The 15,184-nt window shown below is 38.5% G+C and overlaps 1 protein-coding gene across 3 annotated transcripts in view; it reads right to left on the bottom strand.

Moving 5' to 3' along the window:
- The window catches only part of GLRA2 (glycine receptor alpha 2), a 164,080-nt gene that overhangs the window by 116,333 nt on the left and 32,563 nt on the right, over positions 1 to 15,184 (bottom strand). For 2 of the 3 annotated variants that reach the window (XM_084623518.1, XM_084623520.1), the window contains exons 3-4: positions 11,752 to 11,819; positions 2,149 to 2,372 (exon numbers count right to left, since the gene is read on the bottom strand). In XM_084623518.1, the coding sequence (XP_084479644.1) occupies positions 2,149 to 2,372; positions 11,752 to 11,819 (292 nt within the window). Of the gene's footprint in view, positions 1 to 2,148; positions 2,373 to 11,589; positions 11,658 to 11,751; positions 11,820 to 15,184 lie in introns of all 3 variants that reach the window. The other variant, XM_084623519.1, reaches the window with a different exon arrangement.

Genomic DNA, 15,184 nt, shown 5'->3' with positions numbered 1-15,184 from the left:
CTACCAAAGCAGTAGGTGGGGAGGCCAGACACAATAGAAATGCCTAACTTCTCATTTAGTGCATATTGGAAACTGTTACACTTTTATTTTAGAGAAAATATGGTTTATGCTTAGTTCAGATTAACTTTCTCATGATTTTATGACATCTACAAACATATGATAGAGCAGCCTGAGATGTAACTTGTCAGTCATATTTGTAAAATGCTTTGAACATTCAAAGTGAAGTAAATGCCACATATTATTATTATGCAAGTGCTAAGTACTATGATTATGGTAATGAAAGTGGTGTAGCAATTACAACTATAACATCCTAATGCAATGGGACTAACTAACCATTGCATTACTTCAGTTTTATTCCAGTGTAACATCATTAAAATCAATTATGTTATGGAGTGATCAATCAAGGCCAGTATATGGAGAAGAGAGTCAAATAATTATTTTTAAAATTGTTTCTAATTGGTAACTCTCAATTACCCTTCAAACATAAGTTCTGCTCACTGTAAATGTTATTAATGTGTAGATTTCACGCTGCTGTGTTGTAGAAGCACCAGGTACAATATACGCTAATGCTGTGCAATGCAGATGAGAAACAATACACTTTTCCTTAGCACAAAATATTACCGGTGTTTACTCCATTTCAAATTAACTTTCATTGAGCTTTGTGAATTTTACAAATATGATATGACAGCTTGAAATATTACTTTTGCAGCACGGACAAATGTCAGGAAAATTATCCATCTGTGCTCAGAATGGCACCCAACTGCATTGTTGCCTCCAGTAAGATGGTGTCTGATGTCACTCAAATGAACAGAAGCATTCATTTCTTTCTTGAGATTAAATAAGAGGTATTTGTCCATGACAGAATGTTTAGCGTATGGTATATCACTCTGTGAGTTCTGTTTTCACCCTTGCATGCTGTTATTTTTCTCCCACTGTTAAGATATGCCAATTTCAAATTCTCCCCACTGAACAGTTACATTACCTACCAACCCATCCACATATTGTGGTGTTCCTATTGCAGAATTTCCATGGGAATTAAGCAAATTGAGTGGGCATAATTTTTTGTCCACTGCAAATCTACTTTCTCATTACACAGAACAATCATAATCAGATATTAAAAATCTGTTTCCATATGCTTAAGAATGCTGTCAAGGTTCCTTCCCCACTCATATTTATGACAAATGCCTAGTCAGAAATATCCACGCTGTGAAATATCTCACTCTCCTACAGCTTTTACACATGAATAGCTCCTATTATAGCTAATAAGAATTTTGTTCAGGTTTATAAAGAAACAGCTCATCAAGCAACTAGTTAAACATCTGAAAGAATGTAAACATTATATAAACCAAGCACTGCAAGAAAAGAAGTCTGCAGGAATTCAGAAATTATGATTAATTTCTATAATAATAGTAATAGCATTTAGAGTGCTGTACATCTTCAGATCCTATGACAAGCATTAAGCAATTAATCAAAGAGAATGAGTGCTGTAGATTTGCTGCAGCCGATTCTTAAGCAATGCTTTTTTTTACGTCTCTATCATTCTGTGTCCCATTTTATAAGGTCACATCAAGTTATGTTGTGTCAAATAGCATTTATTAACTCAGCCTAAATCAGTCAGCATGCCATATACTACACTGCACTTTGTATCAAAAATGAAAAGCAATTTCACTGATTTTTAAATGTATGCAAAGGCCAGCAGATACCTGGGTGATTTTCATATTTATTGTATGCCAAGTTATTACATGGCAGGAATGACTTCACTTAAGATGTTCTCCAGCCATTTAAAACAACATTTCCCCTTTACTTTTAAAATTCAACCCAAAAAAGATTGAAAGGTTGATTTTCTCCTCCGAGTAGGAGAGGAATACCAATTGATGCTAATGGGAATTACTGATGCACATCGGTAGGGCACTAGACCCCTTCATTTTTCAGCATGGCTAGGAGATATTGCTGTGCCACTTATATTCCAATTTGTAAAGTGTAAAAGCTCACCAAATAGACAGATTTTCCTTCTATTCTGCTGAGCTTATGTCTCATTAGAGTGTACACAGGGGGCAATAAAACTTAAAGATGTAAATTCTATGAGTGTGGCCATGGCAAGAAAGAGATGGAAGCAAGGGGACTTAAGAAGCAAAAAAGCTGGTTTACCTGATACTGTATAGCACTTTCCCAGTCTTAGAAATCCTCAGCAACTTGTTGTCCGTTGTAACATCGTGGAAGTTTGCACCTTTCTCATTGGCGAAGAATAAATCAGGCTTCCAAATAGAGTCCAACATAGATGGATCCAAATCCAAGGAGTCATCGGGGTATTCACTGTAAGCCAGGCGTGAGTCATTCCATTGCTGTCTCAAAAAGATGTTCACTCTGTAGTCCTACAGAAATGCCATGCACAAAAGTCAAGCTCTTGCCAAGGTGAGAGTTCATTTCAACTTTCCTGATGCTCACAATGCTTTTAGGTTCAGTGCGGTACCAATGATATCATAAACCTACATATTACTCTTCCCTTTGAATGAGAGAGCTATTGTTTAAAAAGAAGGCAGTGCAAGTGGCATACTGCACCAAACTAGTGCAACAGGTACATTTTCCAAATCAAAAATAACAGTCCCTTTTCACCTGATGAAGCTAATCTTAACTACAACCCCCCATGGATTACTGTGGATTCACATGAGGCTCAGAAATATCAAAGTATTACTAGCTGAACAGTGTTCAGGAATCACAACGTAAAATAAAAAGATATGAAAGTATCCCAAAGAGTAACTTAACTCAGTCATTCGCAATCTATAAATTAACAGATTCCAATACTCCAGGAGATAGGTACTAAAAGCTTTTGATATGGTATTCTTGCCAGCAAGTTAAAGAAGTATGGGCTGGATGAATGGACTATAAGGTAGATAGAAAACTGGCTAGATCATTGGGCTCAACGGGTAGTGATCAACGGCTCCATGTCTAGTTGGCAGCCGGTATCAAGCGGAGCGCCCCAGGGGTCGGTCCTGGAGCCGGTTTTCTTCAATATCTTCATTAATGATCTGGAGGATGGTGTGGATTGCACCCTCAGCAAGTTTGCAAATGACACTAAGCTGGGGGGAGAGGTAGATACGCTGGAGGGTAGGGATAGGATCTAGAGTGACCTAGACAAATTGGAGTATTCGGCCAAAATAAATCTGATGAGGTTCATCAAGGACAAGTGCAGAGTCCTGCACTTAGGACAGAAGAATCCCATGCACAGCTACAGGCTGGAGACCGACTGGCTAAGTGGCAGTTCTGCAAAAAAGGACCTGAGGATTACAGTGGACGAGAAGGTGGATATGAGTCAACAGTGTGCCCTTGTTGCCTGAAGACTAATGGCATATTGGGCTGCATTAGTAGGAGCATTGCCAGCAGATCAAGGGAAGTGATTATTCCCCTCTATTCGGCACTGGTGAGGCCACATCTGGAGTACTGCGTCCAGTTTTGGGCCCCTGACTACAGAAAGGATGTGGACAAATTAGAGAGAGTCCAGCGGAGGGCAACAAAAATGATGAGGGGGCTGGGGCACATGACTTACAAGGAGAGGCTGAGGGAACTGGGCTTATTCAGTCTGCAGAAGAGAAGAGTGAGGAGGGATTTGATAGCAGCCTTCAACTACCTGAAAGGGGGTTCCAAAGAGGATGGAGCTAGGCTGTTCTCAGTGGTGGCAAATGACAGAACAAGAAGCAATGGTCTCAAGTTGCAGTGGGGGAGGTCTAGGTTGGATATTAGGAAAAACTATTTCACTAGAGGGCGGTGAAGCACTGGAATGGGTTACCAAGGGAGATGGAGGAATCTCCATCCTTAGCGGTTTTTAAGGACTGGCTTGAAAAGCCCTGGCCGGGATGATTTAGTTGGTGTTGGTCCCGCTTTGAGCAGGAGGTTGGACTAGATGACCTCCTGAAGTCTCTTCCAACTCTAATCTTCTATGATTCTAATTCCATAGGAGCTGATTATGTGATATAATTTCTCTTCCTATCTACATCTTAGTTCCTGTTCATAACCTTTGTGTACCTATTGTATGTTTTCCTCTGTGTGTTCTCTAATTCTCTACTCCTCCACATCTTTTCTACTTATCTTCATGCTAATTGCACTCTCCTGCCCAGTAGCCTTTTAGTTACAACTGGGAGGACAGAAATTACTAAGTGGTTCATTTAGAACTAACTTCAGTAGTGTGGCAAAACTGGCCATTAAGAGGACTGTTATAACAGCATGTAGGTACTGATCCAAAGCCCATTTAAGTTGATAGGAAAGACAGTCACACATATTCTGAGTGTATCATTCCTACAGAGGTTCCATGCTCAACAAATACAGGTCTGGCATCGCTCGCTTTGTTGCTGTAGTTATATATTTAACTGACATCAAACCCCCTACATTTAACTGCCCTGAGAATAGTTTATCAGAAATCCACATGCCATTCATCTTGAATATTTTAGTTTCAGAAGTATTTAAGGCTATTAAAACTGATGATATTATCTGAAAGAAGAAATCTGTTAGTGAAAGGGTCTCAAAATAATTCAATCTTCTGCACAAAAATCCTGCATTTAGGATTTATTCTGCAGTAGTTAGAATATATGAAAATGGCAGCAATATGCTTCTGACTTGGAAAATGTATGAGTTGACATTTGTTTAGTTAGGCCACTGAATTGCACTGTCTAAAAAATGTATCATCACTGAAAAGTAAGATAATATTCTCCCTATGATTAGTGATGCAGTGAGTTATTTGCCAAATATGAAAACTCTGATGAATAAGCCCCTCCAAATTTAAGAGTTTCCCACTGTTCATTCATGAGGCTCATGATGAAAAGTGTGTTGCTGAACTGACAAAACATTTCAAACAGCTCTTAGTGTAGCAACTGATGAAGCTTCTGAAACCATAGGATAATGTTTCGTGATTTCATTGGTAGCGTGATTTTTTTTTTAATTTTGCCTGTGTGGATATGAGCCAAACAGGAGTGTCAGAGAGTACTAAGAGGCTGATAATGAGGGGCTGAGCTCAAGGAAAGTCAATTATTAGAGGCACTGATAGAATTCTTCAAAGACAAGCCTACATATATTTTTCACAAGTCATTTTTTTCTGTGCTATGGAATTTCATATGGTTTATAATTTAACAAATATTTTGAATTCTAAATTGCCAAAGCATCTTTGTATCACATAAGGAGACAAACTTTAGGCGTCTCCTTTTCTCATTTTCTCAGCCTTAGAAATACAGTAATTATCTTGTAAATGTACATGGGACAATTTCCACTACAAAGATATGAAAATACTCTAACAAAATTACTACATGAAAGAGGGCAGGTGCTGGCAGGAAAGAAGGGAGATTGCTTAGGACATAAAGTTAATATATTCAAGTGTGTGAGTGGCTTTTAATTTCTCTGCAGTAGGACACATACTGAAGTTAAATGAAAGCAGAGGGATTTTTTATTTCCAGGACACTTGTATAATTGTTCACTTAAATCATTACAGTCTTTAAATTTCCTAAAAACCTATAAAAGACATATGCTTTCATCAGCTGCAGTACACACTAAATTTAGATTAGAAGGAATGAACTGCCAAGTACTTTTTGTTAGAAGAGTTAGTATAGGATGATATACATTATACCAAAGCTGAATTTAAATATCAACAGCCTTAAATATTCTTTACTGACACAGCTGGAAGGATAATGTTCAGATCGATCATTTTGGTATATTTGGAAATGTTCTCTCTCAGAACATTTTTGTGAGAAGCAGAATAGCGTTATTATAGCCCCTGTTTGTCTCTAATTATTTTTGCTTCCCATCTAGATGAAAAATTAAAATGAAACACAAACTTTAAAAGGTAGTCCTGGTTTTCTTTCTCTGCTGCCTCTTTGCAACAGGGTGAGCAGGAGAGTGTGGAATGCTAGGGGGACTCTAGGTTAAGTACAATGATACAGTATCCTGTCTAAAATTTTGTATTTCTCTGAGATTATGTTTTTTGCTGATGCTATGAATATCATCCTGGAAAGCAGTCTTTTCTGAGAATGATCTCACAATATGGCATATCGAACAGCACATCAGTTATTTGGTAAATTCCTGAAGGCAGGCATGGGTGGAAGATATTAAATCACTCACAGAGGGCTGATTTACACCAGCTGAAGAACCAGTTCACAAACTATCTAATTGCATTTGCTGCTCTCACAGAGAAATGAGGTCTGAACACAGGACTGGGAAACAAGAACTCCAAGTTCTAATCCCATCTGTGGCCCTGGGCAAGTCATTTAACTTGTTTACCTCGGTTCCCCACTATCAAGTGGGGGTAACCACACACACTTTTTCACAAAGGAGGGTTGACTATTAATTATTATTATTATTTATTAGTTGATATTCAAAAATTCTTTGAAGATTACGGGCTCAACCTATGAATGCACCAAGTTAATACTAGGCACAGCTCAGGAAATTGGCTGAGCAGAAGGGGCGGTAGAAGGTGCTGGGCCAGCTGGGGACCTAAATAGCCAGCACCATAACTTAGAAGAGCTGCAGGACTATTCTAAATTACTTGGGCTGCAGACAGCTGCAGTGCTAGCTGGAGATCTGTCAGAGCGCTGTGCATTCCATAGGGCCTTTTTCCATCGCACCCTTCCCCGAACAGGGCTTTGTTCACCCAAGGATGTGATTCAGGTGTCTGGGGGAATCAGCTGCCCCACCCAGCCTCAGCAGCACAAATGCATTTGCAAGAGGGTCAGAGAACTGTGCTATATAAATTCTAAATATGAATATTATCTGGCAGAGAGTTTTAAATGACCTGTTGTAGGGTCCTGAATCAGCCAGGTACCTGAGTACACAGACTTCTGTGAGACCACTCATGTGCTTAATGTAATGCACATGCTTAAGTACCTGGCTGAACCAGGGCCTAAGTGGCTAACTTGGCATCCTGTTTTTTCTAGTGAAAAGATGACACTGTCCATTCAGCCACAACCAAGTTCTATTGCACTTTACCAGTTGTAAAGAAAGGGCTAATTTATTTGTTGGAGTAAGTGGGTGGAATGCCATTGAAGCCAGCAGAGAACTTTTCCCAAATGTCAACCATTGATTAAAGTACACTCCAGCAATACAATATCCTTGCAATTAGTTATGTCTATAATTAACAATTAGTTTGTCAATCTATAATCTGCTCTTAGCTTCTCCAAGGGCAATAGCTAAAACCCCCTGGTCATTAGCTATGATGAACAACTGAATTCTCTGGCAGTGTTGCTCAACTTGAGAAAGATTACTCATCTATGATATTTAATCACAGCTATTTCATGCTGAGGTTTTACTGATTAATTCTGCGTGTGTAAAAGCATTCAAAATAGTTATGTCAGCCGACCAACTTCATCCCCGCTGTATCTCTGCTTTCTTCAGTGGAGTTACATGAAGGATGAGGTGGCCCACTCTTCATAACATAAGGCCTGATCCAAAGGAAAGACAATGAAAAAACTCTCATTAACATAAAAAAGCTTTGTATCCGGCCCTTTGTTATCTACCATTGTTCTGGCATAATGTACATCATCCTCACAATTTCCTTTGGAACAAAAAAAAAGTGATACTGTCCCATTTGTGTATTACAATTCAGAAGAATTAACAAGACTGCATTTTGTCTCTATGGATCATTTCATAGAATTTAGAGTGAAAACTCAAAGCAGAACTGCAAGTTGTGTTTTATAAACTGAATTTTTAAAAAATAAATATTTTTCATAATACATTTTAAAGTATGCATTTCATACCATTACAAATAAAAAACCCCAAAGCTAAAGTACTTCAGTAAATAAGGGTAGTAAACATGTAGGATGGAATTTTCAAAAGTCCTTAGCATTGGTTTAACTCTGCTCCCATTGAAATCACCAATAAAACTCCCACTGATTTCAAAGGGAGTGGAGTTTGGCTAATACGGAGGTTTTTTTAAGAAAAGCCCACCAACAAAATACAAAATTAACTTCAGTTTCCCACCAAACTTTCATCATTAGTACAAAGGTATCAAACTATGCAGTCATTTCAAAACCTCTGCTGGCTGTGAACACAGAACCTGTTACTGTTTAAGGACAAAGGGCCCATTCCACCAGTCTCCTCAGGGTCAAATTGTTCTCATGCATTCAGATCAGTGAAACTTGTGCATATCACATGAAATTCACCCCTCTGCAGGGGACCTGCACAAGGAAAATCTACCCCTTAAGTTCCATTTAAACCTTCAAAAGAGGGCTTGAGTGGAACTTAAGTGAGGCAAGGGACTTATGCTGGCCTACAGGGTTGAATTTCACTCCTGTATTCATCCTACTCAGAAGTCAGAAATGAGGCCTGTTGGTGTTAAGAATTTTGCCTGAGCAAATACTGCAGGATTGGGCCCCAAATCCTGCCTTTCTCCTAGTGAGCTCATCTGAGAGCCGAATTTCATCCCCAAAGATTTTCAATATGCCTCTTCCAAGCAATGTTCTGAAAATATCCCCTTTAGTACTTAAAACCTAAGTACTTTAAGCATTTTGGTCCTGTGAGATATGAGCGTCTTCTTTTGATTTTCAATCTTATGTATAACCTGCTTAACGATGTATCATTTTTTTTCATTTTACTTTTATGTCAAAATCATCAAGAGCATTTGATGGGAACAAAATGAGTTCTAGATGGCAAAAAAAAAAAGCCTTAATTATTTATCACAAGGGATGCTAAACTTTTCACCACATAATTAAATTGACTTTGGAAAGCGAAGTAGATGAGCAGTAATTGATGCCTGCCTCTAGGAATATTTTTAAAAACATATTCTAAACTAGTCATTAATGCAGTAACAGTATTAGGAAAATCAATATCAAACAACTGAACAGCACCCACTTTAACAGAACTCATTCAACACTGTCTGCAGATATGATGAATAAATCAAAACGAGGAAGCCAACGGTTTTTGTTTTCATTTACTTGAGTGTTTAGCTTTTTTCAGCAGAATGTGTTAATGAACATTGAAAAGGTGCACATTAACATATTTGATAGATAATAAAATGCAATGAGGGGATTTAATCAAAGCAATGAAGGAGTCTAATTAATGCAATCCGCATTAGGTCGTGCAAATATTTTCATTGAATGCCATCTTGTAAAGCCAGTGACGTGCAGGATTTTTGCTACGTAATGCTGTGCCTCTCTCAATAAGTGCTAAGACTAACAGAAAAATATGTGACTGAATGCAAAACCCATGGCTATATGCACAGAAATTTCTTCTCAGAATCCTTTCGATTTAGGAAATCTGACCAAGACTTTAAGGATACTGAAAATAAAGTCTGTTGATTGTTATAAATTATGTGGCATTCTGATTTTCCCCTCCCTCTCAGTTTCAATGTTGTTTTGATTTTCTTGTCAAGGTCACTTTAAAAGACTATGTATAAATACAGTAAGTCAGGGCTTTTCAACCTTTTTCATTTGAGGACCCCTAAAACATTTCAAAAGGAGTTGCAGACTCCTTTGGAAATTCAACCTGTGGTCCCTTGCCATAGAAGTCTTATACTGAAACTGACTGAACAGAATTCAGCTACAAATGTTGCATGGGCTTGACACGGCATTTGAAGCAGCATGAAAAAGGGCGCTAAACTGTGGGTTTCTATGGTAACAACAACACTTCGAGGTTTCGACCTGTAAGTGGGGATATTCACATGCTTTTGATTGATCAGAAAAATGGAATGCCTTTTCTGGGATCTGAAACTTTATTTTCACTGTCACCTTTTGCAGACCCCTTAGACATAGTTTGTGGATCCCCAGGCTCCGTGGACCACAGGTTGAAAACCACTGCTGTAAGTTATAACCTATACTGCCTCCACTCTGCTGTATTCCCGTATTGTTTATATCAGGGCCACTCTCTTTTCACATAATGTAAGAAAATTACCTAGCTTGTTAAAAATGCAGTTCATCGATTCTTTAGTGAAAAGTTAGAGGTTTTTCAAAAGCACCAAAGGATTTAGGAGAATTAGTCCCTCTTATTTCTGTAGGACTTGAGCTTCTAAATCTCTTCAGTGCTTTTTAAAATTTAAAATGATGGCATAATTTAAATAAATATTTAAATCAGGTATCTATTAACTAGCTAAGATACACACACGTTCTTTCAGAATGCAAACATTTCAGGGCAACATTTATAACCATACTACTCAAAACCTGTGCTTGATTTGCCATGTCATTTTATAGATAATGTGCTTGACATTGATTATAGGAGTTTGATCCTGCCAAGTGCTGAGATATCTCTACTGTCTTTGACTTCAGAAGGTCTATAAGGCACTCATAAGGGGACTAAACAAAACAATGTCAGAACTGCTGTGTGATTACTTCAGAATAGCTCACAGCTCTTTCTTTAAAGTGGTACACATGAATCTCATTGGATTTTGTTGTGGAGTGAGGTATATTCTCATTTCAATGGGGTTGTGAATACACCTGATTTTTAGGTAGGAGGGGGCAGGGGAAGGTTAAATCTGAATCCAAATTGCAATAGTCCTTATCTATAGTAGACTGAACTAAATCCTTGGATCCAGATACTCCAGAATTTTCAAGTATTCAAAATATGAATCCATTCTGTGGTGCCAACCCATTTACAGTTTCTATAGTGGATTGAACACTTAAAGTACTATGGACAAGACTCCACCACCCTCAATCACCATAGCTTGGCTCCATGTACAGCCCCATCAAAGTCTATAGGCCTATTTGTAGCGTAACAATCCATTAATGGAAAGATGGCAGAATATTACCGGTCAGGAGCGCTGTGTAATTTTTAAAAAAGTCCCTTCAGCATTAACAGGAATTATGTGTACTGCAAGGGAGCATGTGCACCAAAAGTTCTTCTCTTTTTAAATTATAGTAGAGATGTATGAATCTCAGCAATTAAGGTTCACAAGGATTTGTGGGGAAACTTTTCCGTGAACCTAATTGTGTAGATTAACATCCACTCAGTTTTGCTTTGGGTTGTCAGGTTCAAACAAAAGCAAAGACTCAAAGCAAATCTGGGAGAAAATTGTCTCAGTCTACCTGATGTTGAGTTGAGTTTTTCCTGGTTTCAATCTCAAAACCATAAATAGGCCAAATTCACTGAAATGTAGTTAAGATTGCCCCTATAGGGTCACACATGTTTTGGTGAAACTGGCCGAAGTTTCCCATCTGTAACAAAACCTAAAGTCAGAAGAGTTGTATCTGGTTCATTTCAGTTTCATTAACGAAATTTCACACAATTCTAATTTATAGCCCTGGATATTACTAAAATATGTAAAGCTCTAATTGTAGCATTATCATGCAAATGTGAGACAGAGCCATCATACATTTATCTTAGAGTTAACCTTGATTTCCGGGTGCATATCCATGCTATACATTTATTTAAGTCATATCCATATTTTTTTCTCCTTTGACTAAGTATTTATTATTTAAAGCACCGTTTCCGACAAAAAAGCAAATACCAACAGTAGCTATTCCTGACCTTTAGCACTATGGTATGTAAAGTTTATTGTATTTTTATACTATAGGTACATTCTTAGTAGCTTAGGAACTCAGTAACTATCCCCACATCTATAATAGCACCATTCTATACCACATCCCACTCCTTCACAAGATGGCTTCAATGGTCAGTCCCACTCACCATTGTAGTTTCTGCTATTGAACCAAAGCTGTTGATAAATATGTTGCAGGTAACATTTACAGGAGGACCTGCAAGTTGAACAATAAATAGAAAAATTGACAGGTTCTGTTCATGACATATCAAGTATTGTTGTTTTCTTGCCAGTGGCATCATAACACTTACCATTGTGGTTTCTGTGACTGATCCAAAACTGTTGATAAAAATATTGCAAGTAACGTTTACTGGAGGACCTGTGGAATGCAATAAAAATGTTGCAATATACATTGAAGCAAAAGCACAGATCCATCGACATCTGTACAGACTGATACAGATGTGGATGAAACTAAGTAGAAAAGTGAGATTTCACAGTCAAAGTCATGTGCATGTCCATCAAAGAAACAATATCACAACAAATACTCTGATTAGACTGGTGCTGTCAGAAAACATTTTTACTTTTTTTATGTAAGGATTTATGAAAAGTGTTCGATTGACAAGATTAGACACAAAAGTTCTTTGTTGATCCACCAAACCAGAACAACAAAGACAGCAGCATTGTAATCTTCCCACATCTCAGCCCAGTGATGGAGAGACCATCTCTGGCAGTTCAGTCATCATGCCTATTCCATTCAGTCCTTGGCCTTTCTGCTGAGACTTCCAGCAAGGACAACTATTAACGTAGACTCCTGTCCATTAAAAAGAGGATTCAGACAACCAACCCTTTTCACATCAGACACCAAGATGCCTAGTAATCCTAAAAAGAAAAGGAGTACTTGTGGCACCTTAGAGACTAACAAATTTATTTGAGCATAAGCTTTCGTGAGCTACAGCTGTACTCCTTTTCTTTCTTTCTTTCTTTCTTTTTTTTTTTTTTGCGAATACAGACTAACACGGCTGCTACTCTGAAACCTATTAATCCTAACAATTCTTGGTCACTACCAATCTTGACTAGGCACAGCTTTTGCTAGACAGCAACACTATATTTCCTCTGTTCCCCACTCCAACCGTCCCCATTATTTAGGAATCACTGAACAAGTATGAACATGAAGGGAGCCTAAATGATACTTAATTTTTATCTACTAGCTCTTTAGCTATGATGTAACAAAGAGGTGTTTTTACATGAATTCCTAATCAATCAGATTGGACTAAAGCTAGATGATTGAATTCAGGCACTGAGAGATTTCACATATGCAGTTAATATTACATACTGTTTTCTATTTTCCCATTATCAATTTTTTAATCTTAAAATTTTCCTGATATGTAAAAACTCTGTGTTTCACATTTGCATTTTTGTGAGATGTACAGAATATTTGTAAAAGTTAAAAGTAACATTCCTTTGGGATGTTCAAAAGTGCATTCCAGTGGAGTCCAGCAATCTTACTATTATTAACAAAAGTTTTTATTTTATCTGGAACAAATAGCAACCTACAAGCTACTGCAAATGAAGTGCTGCATTGTTCTCTTTTTCTCGGTCAGAGGTGTAGTTTTTAACAGCATTTCCTTTTCTTCCCTTCTCCCAAGTTTCAGTCTAGTAAACCCAACATTTTGATCATTTCATATCTTCTCACTCAAAGCATTCATTCCAGCTGCGGAATTTTGGCCAACAATTTCTGTATATTTAAATATTGGCAATGCATCCATGCTCCTTTTCTGCACTTTCACCTTGCTATCCTGAAATAATTCCAATTTATCAATGAGTCATGAATTTGTTGTATCCTTATTTGCATTCATTTATAAATCCATCATATGATTTATAGTAGGTACTTTACAGACAAATAAGCAAAAAAGGCTTTTTGCCAAATAAAGTTACACTCTATGGCCCCAATCCTGCAACATTCATAATGTGGGATTGGTGGCTGCAACTGCAGAGAGCCCCAGTGAAGTCAGTCTGTTTGCACATTGTAAATGGGGGCCTCGTTAAACAATGTACAGGGAAAGAATAGGAGATAACGTGTAATAAAAAAGCAAAATGACTCAGCAGTCCAGTTTGGCACATCTTCATTCCCTCTATTTTTTCTTTTGAAGATTTTTCTGTTATTGATTTTGTTAGTAGTTCACAGAGGGTGTTGGGGATAATCATTTGTAGGCCTTAAAGGGGAAGTATGCCTTTAAGTAAAGAGTGTTCACAACACTTTTAATTTTAAAAAGTTTCATGCACTTATATCCCTTGTTGAAGATTATCTCATCGAATAGTGCATTTGGAATTATAGTGGCAAAACCTCTTAAGCTGCACTTGAGGTTTCAGGGCCTGTTCTAAACCCCTAAGGGTCTGTTCCAAAACCCACAAGCTTTCACCTGATTTGACTACTCAAATCCCTACCTCTAAAAACCAAGCAAAACTGGATGTTAAATCAAGTCCTCTATTTTGATATGCATCTAATCTTTTCATTAAGTATTATTACATTATTTCGGGCTACTTTTTAGTCTTCTAGAATGGGATCAACCATGGCTGAGTATGCAACCATACTCTAGGGTTTTGACGTTCTGCTGACTGGATTACCTATATGTTTTGGATCCATATAAGAACTAAGTATTATTATGATTATTTAAAATAAAAAAATTAAAAAAAATCTTCATCCTGGTTTCTGAATGGCGTTATTCCCAAAAAAGGATAGCTGAAGCGTGAATCCATCAGAAAGAGGACAACTGCTTATCTGCCAGATAGCTAGCGTTTTGCAGTATGTACGATCTCATCACCTCTCCAGCAGGCCTGAGCCTAATGCCAGCTAACCAGACTTCCTAGTGTGCATCCTTCTAAAAGAGGCTGGTGCTTTAAAGTGCAGCACACCTCCTGTAACTAGAGTAGTGGACTTGTTCCGCCGCTTCTGCAGGGAAAGCCCCTGACGGGCCGGGCTAGTTTCTTTACCTGCCGCGTCCGCAGTTTCGGCTGATCGCAGCTCCCAGTGGCCGCGGTTCGCTGCTCCAGGCCAATGGGAGCTGCTGGAAGTGGCGCAGGCCGAGGGATGTAGTGGCTGCCACTTTCCGCAGCCCCCATTGGCCCGGAGCAGCGAACCGTGGCCACTGGGAGCCCCAATCAGCCCAACCTGTGGACGCGGCAGGTAAACAAACCGGCCCGGCCCGCCAGGGGCTTTCCCTGAACAAGCGGCGGACCAAGTTTGGCAACCACTGAACTAGAGAGTACTTAGTACCTCACAGAACGTTTTCCTGAATCGAGCCCTCAGTATACTAGAGATAATTCTCCAGAGTTGGCTGAGCCATACTTTTTTGGCAGTTCCCATATTTATGATATATAGCTGTGGACTCTTCTCTCTATGAGTAGCATGTAAGCCTCTCCCTGTCAGTTGCTAGAGGGGGTCTGTGCACTCCATCACACAGGAGTACGGCTGAATTGAATTAAGTGTGCATAGCAATGTCTGCTGAGACTTTTCCAGTTGTTAACTCTGCTTTTGTCAGTGGCCTTTGATGCACATTCTCCGGTGCTGGTGTCTTATGTTGAATACCTCATTTACTAGATATGGTCATTTCTAGATGTATCTTTTCTCCTTGCCCTGGAGAGTTTTTCACCTTCATCCAAACTCTGTATTCTCTAGTGTTCAGTCTGCACATGGTGGCTTTTTTCTTCATGTGAATCAGATTTCCTTTAACTACAATGTCAATG

The sequence above is a fragment of the Lepidochelys olivacea genome (assembly GCF_965140295.1).
Source record: "Lepidochelys olivacea isolate rLepOli2 genome assembly, chromosome: 1".
Lineage (NCBI taxonomy): Eukaryota > Metazoa > Chordata > Testudines > Cheloniidae > Lepidochelys > Lepidochelys olivacea.
Note: the sequence above shows the minus strand (reverse complement) of the source record. Positions and strands in the feature narration are given on the sequence as shown.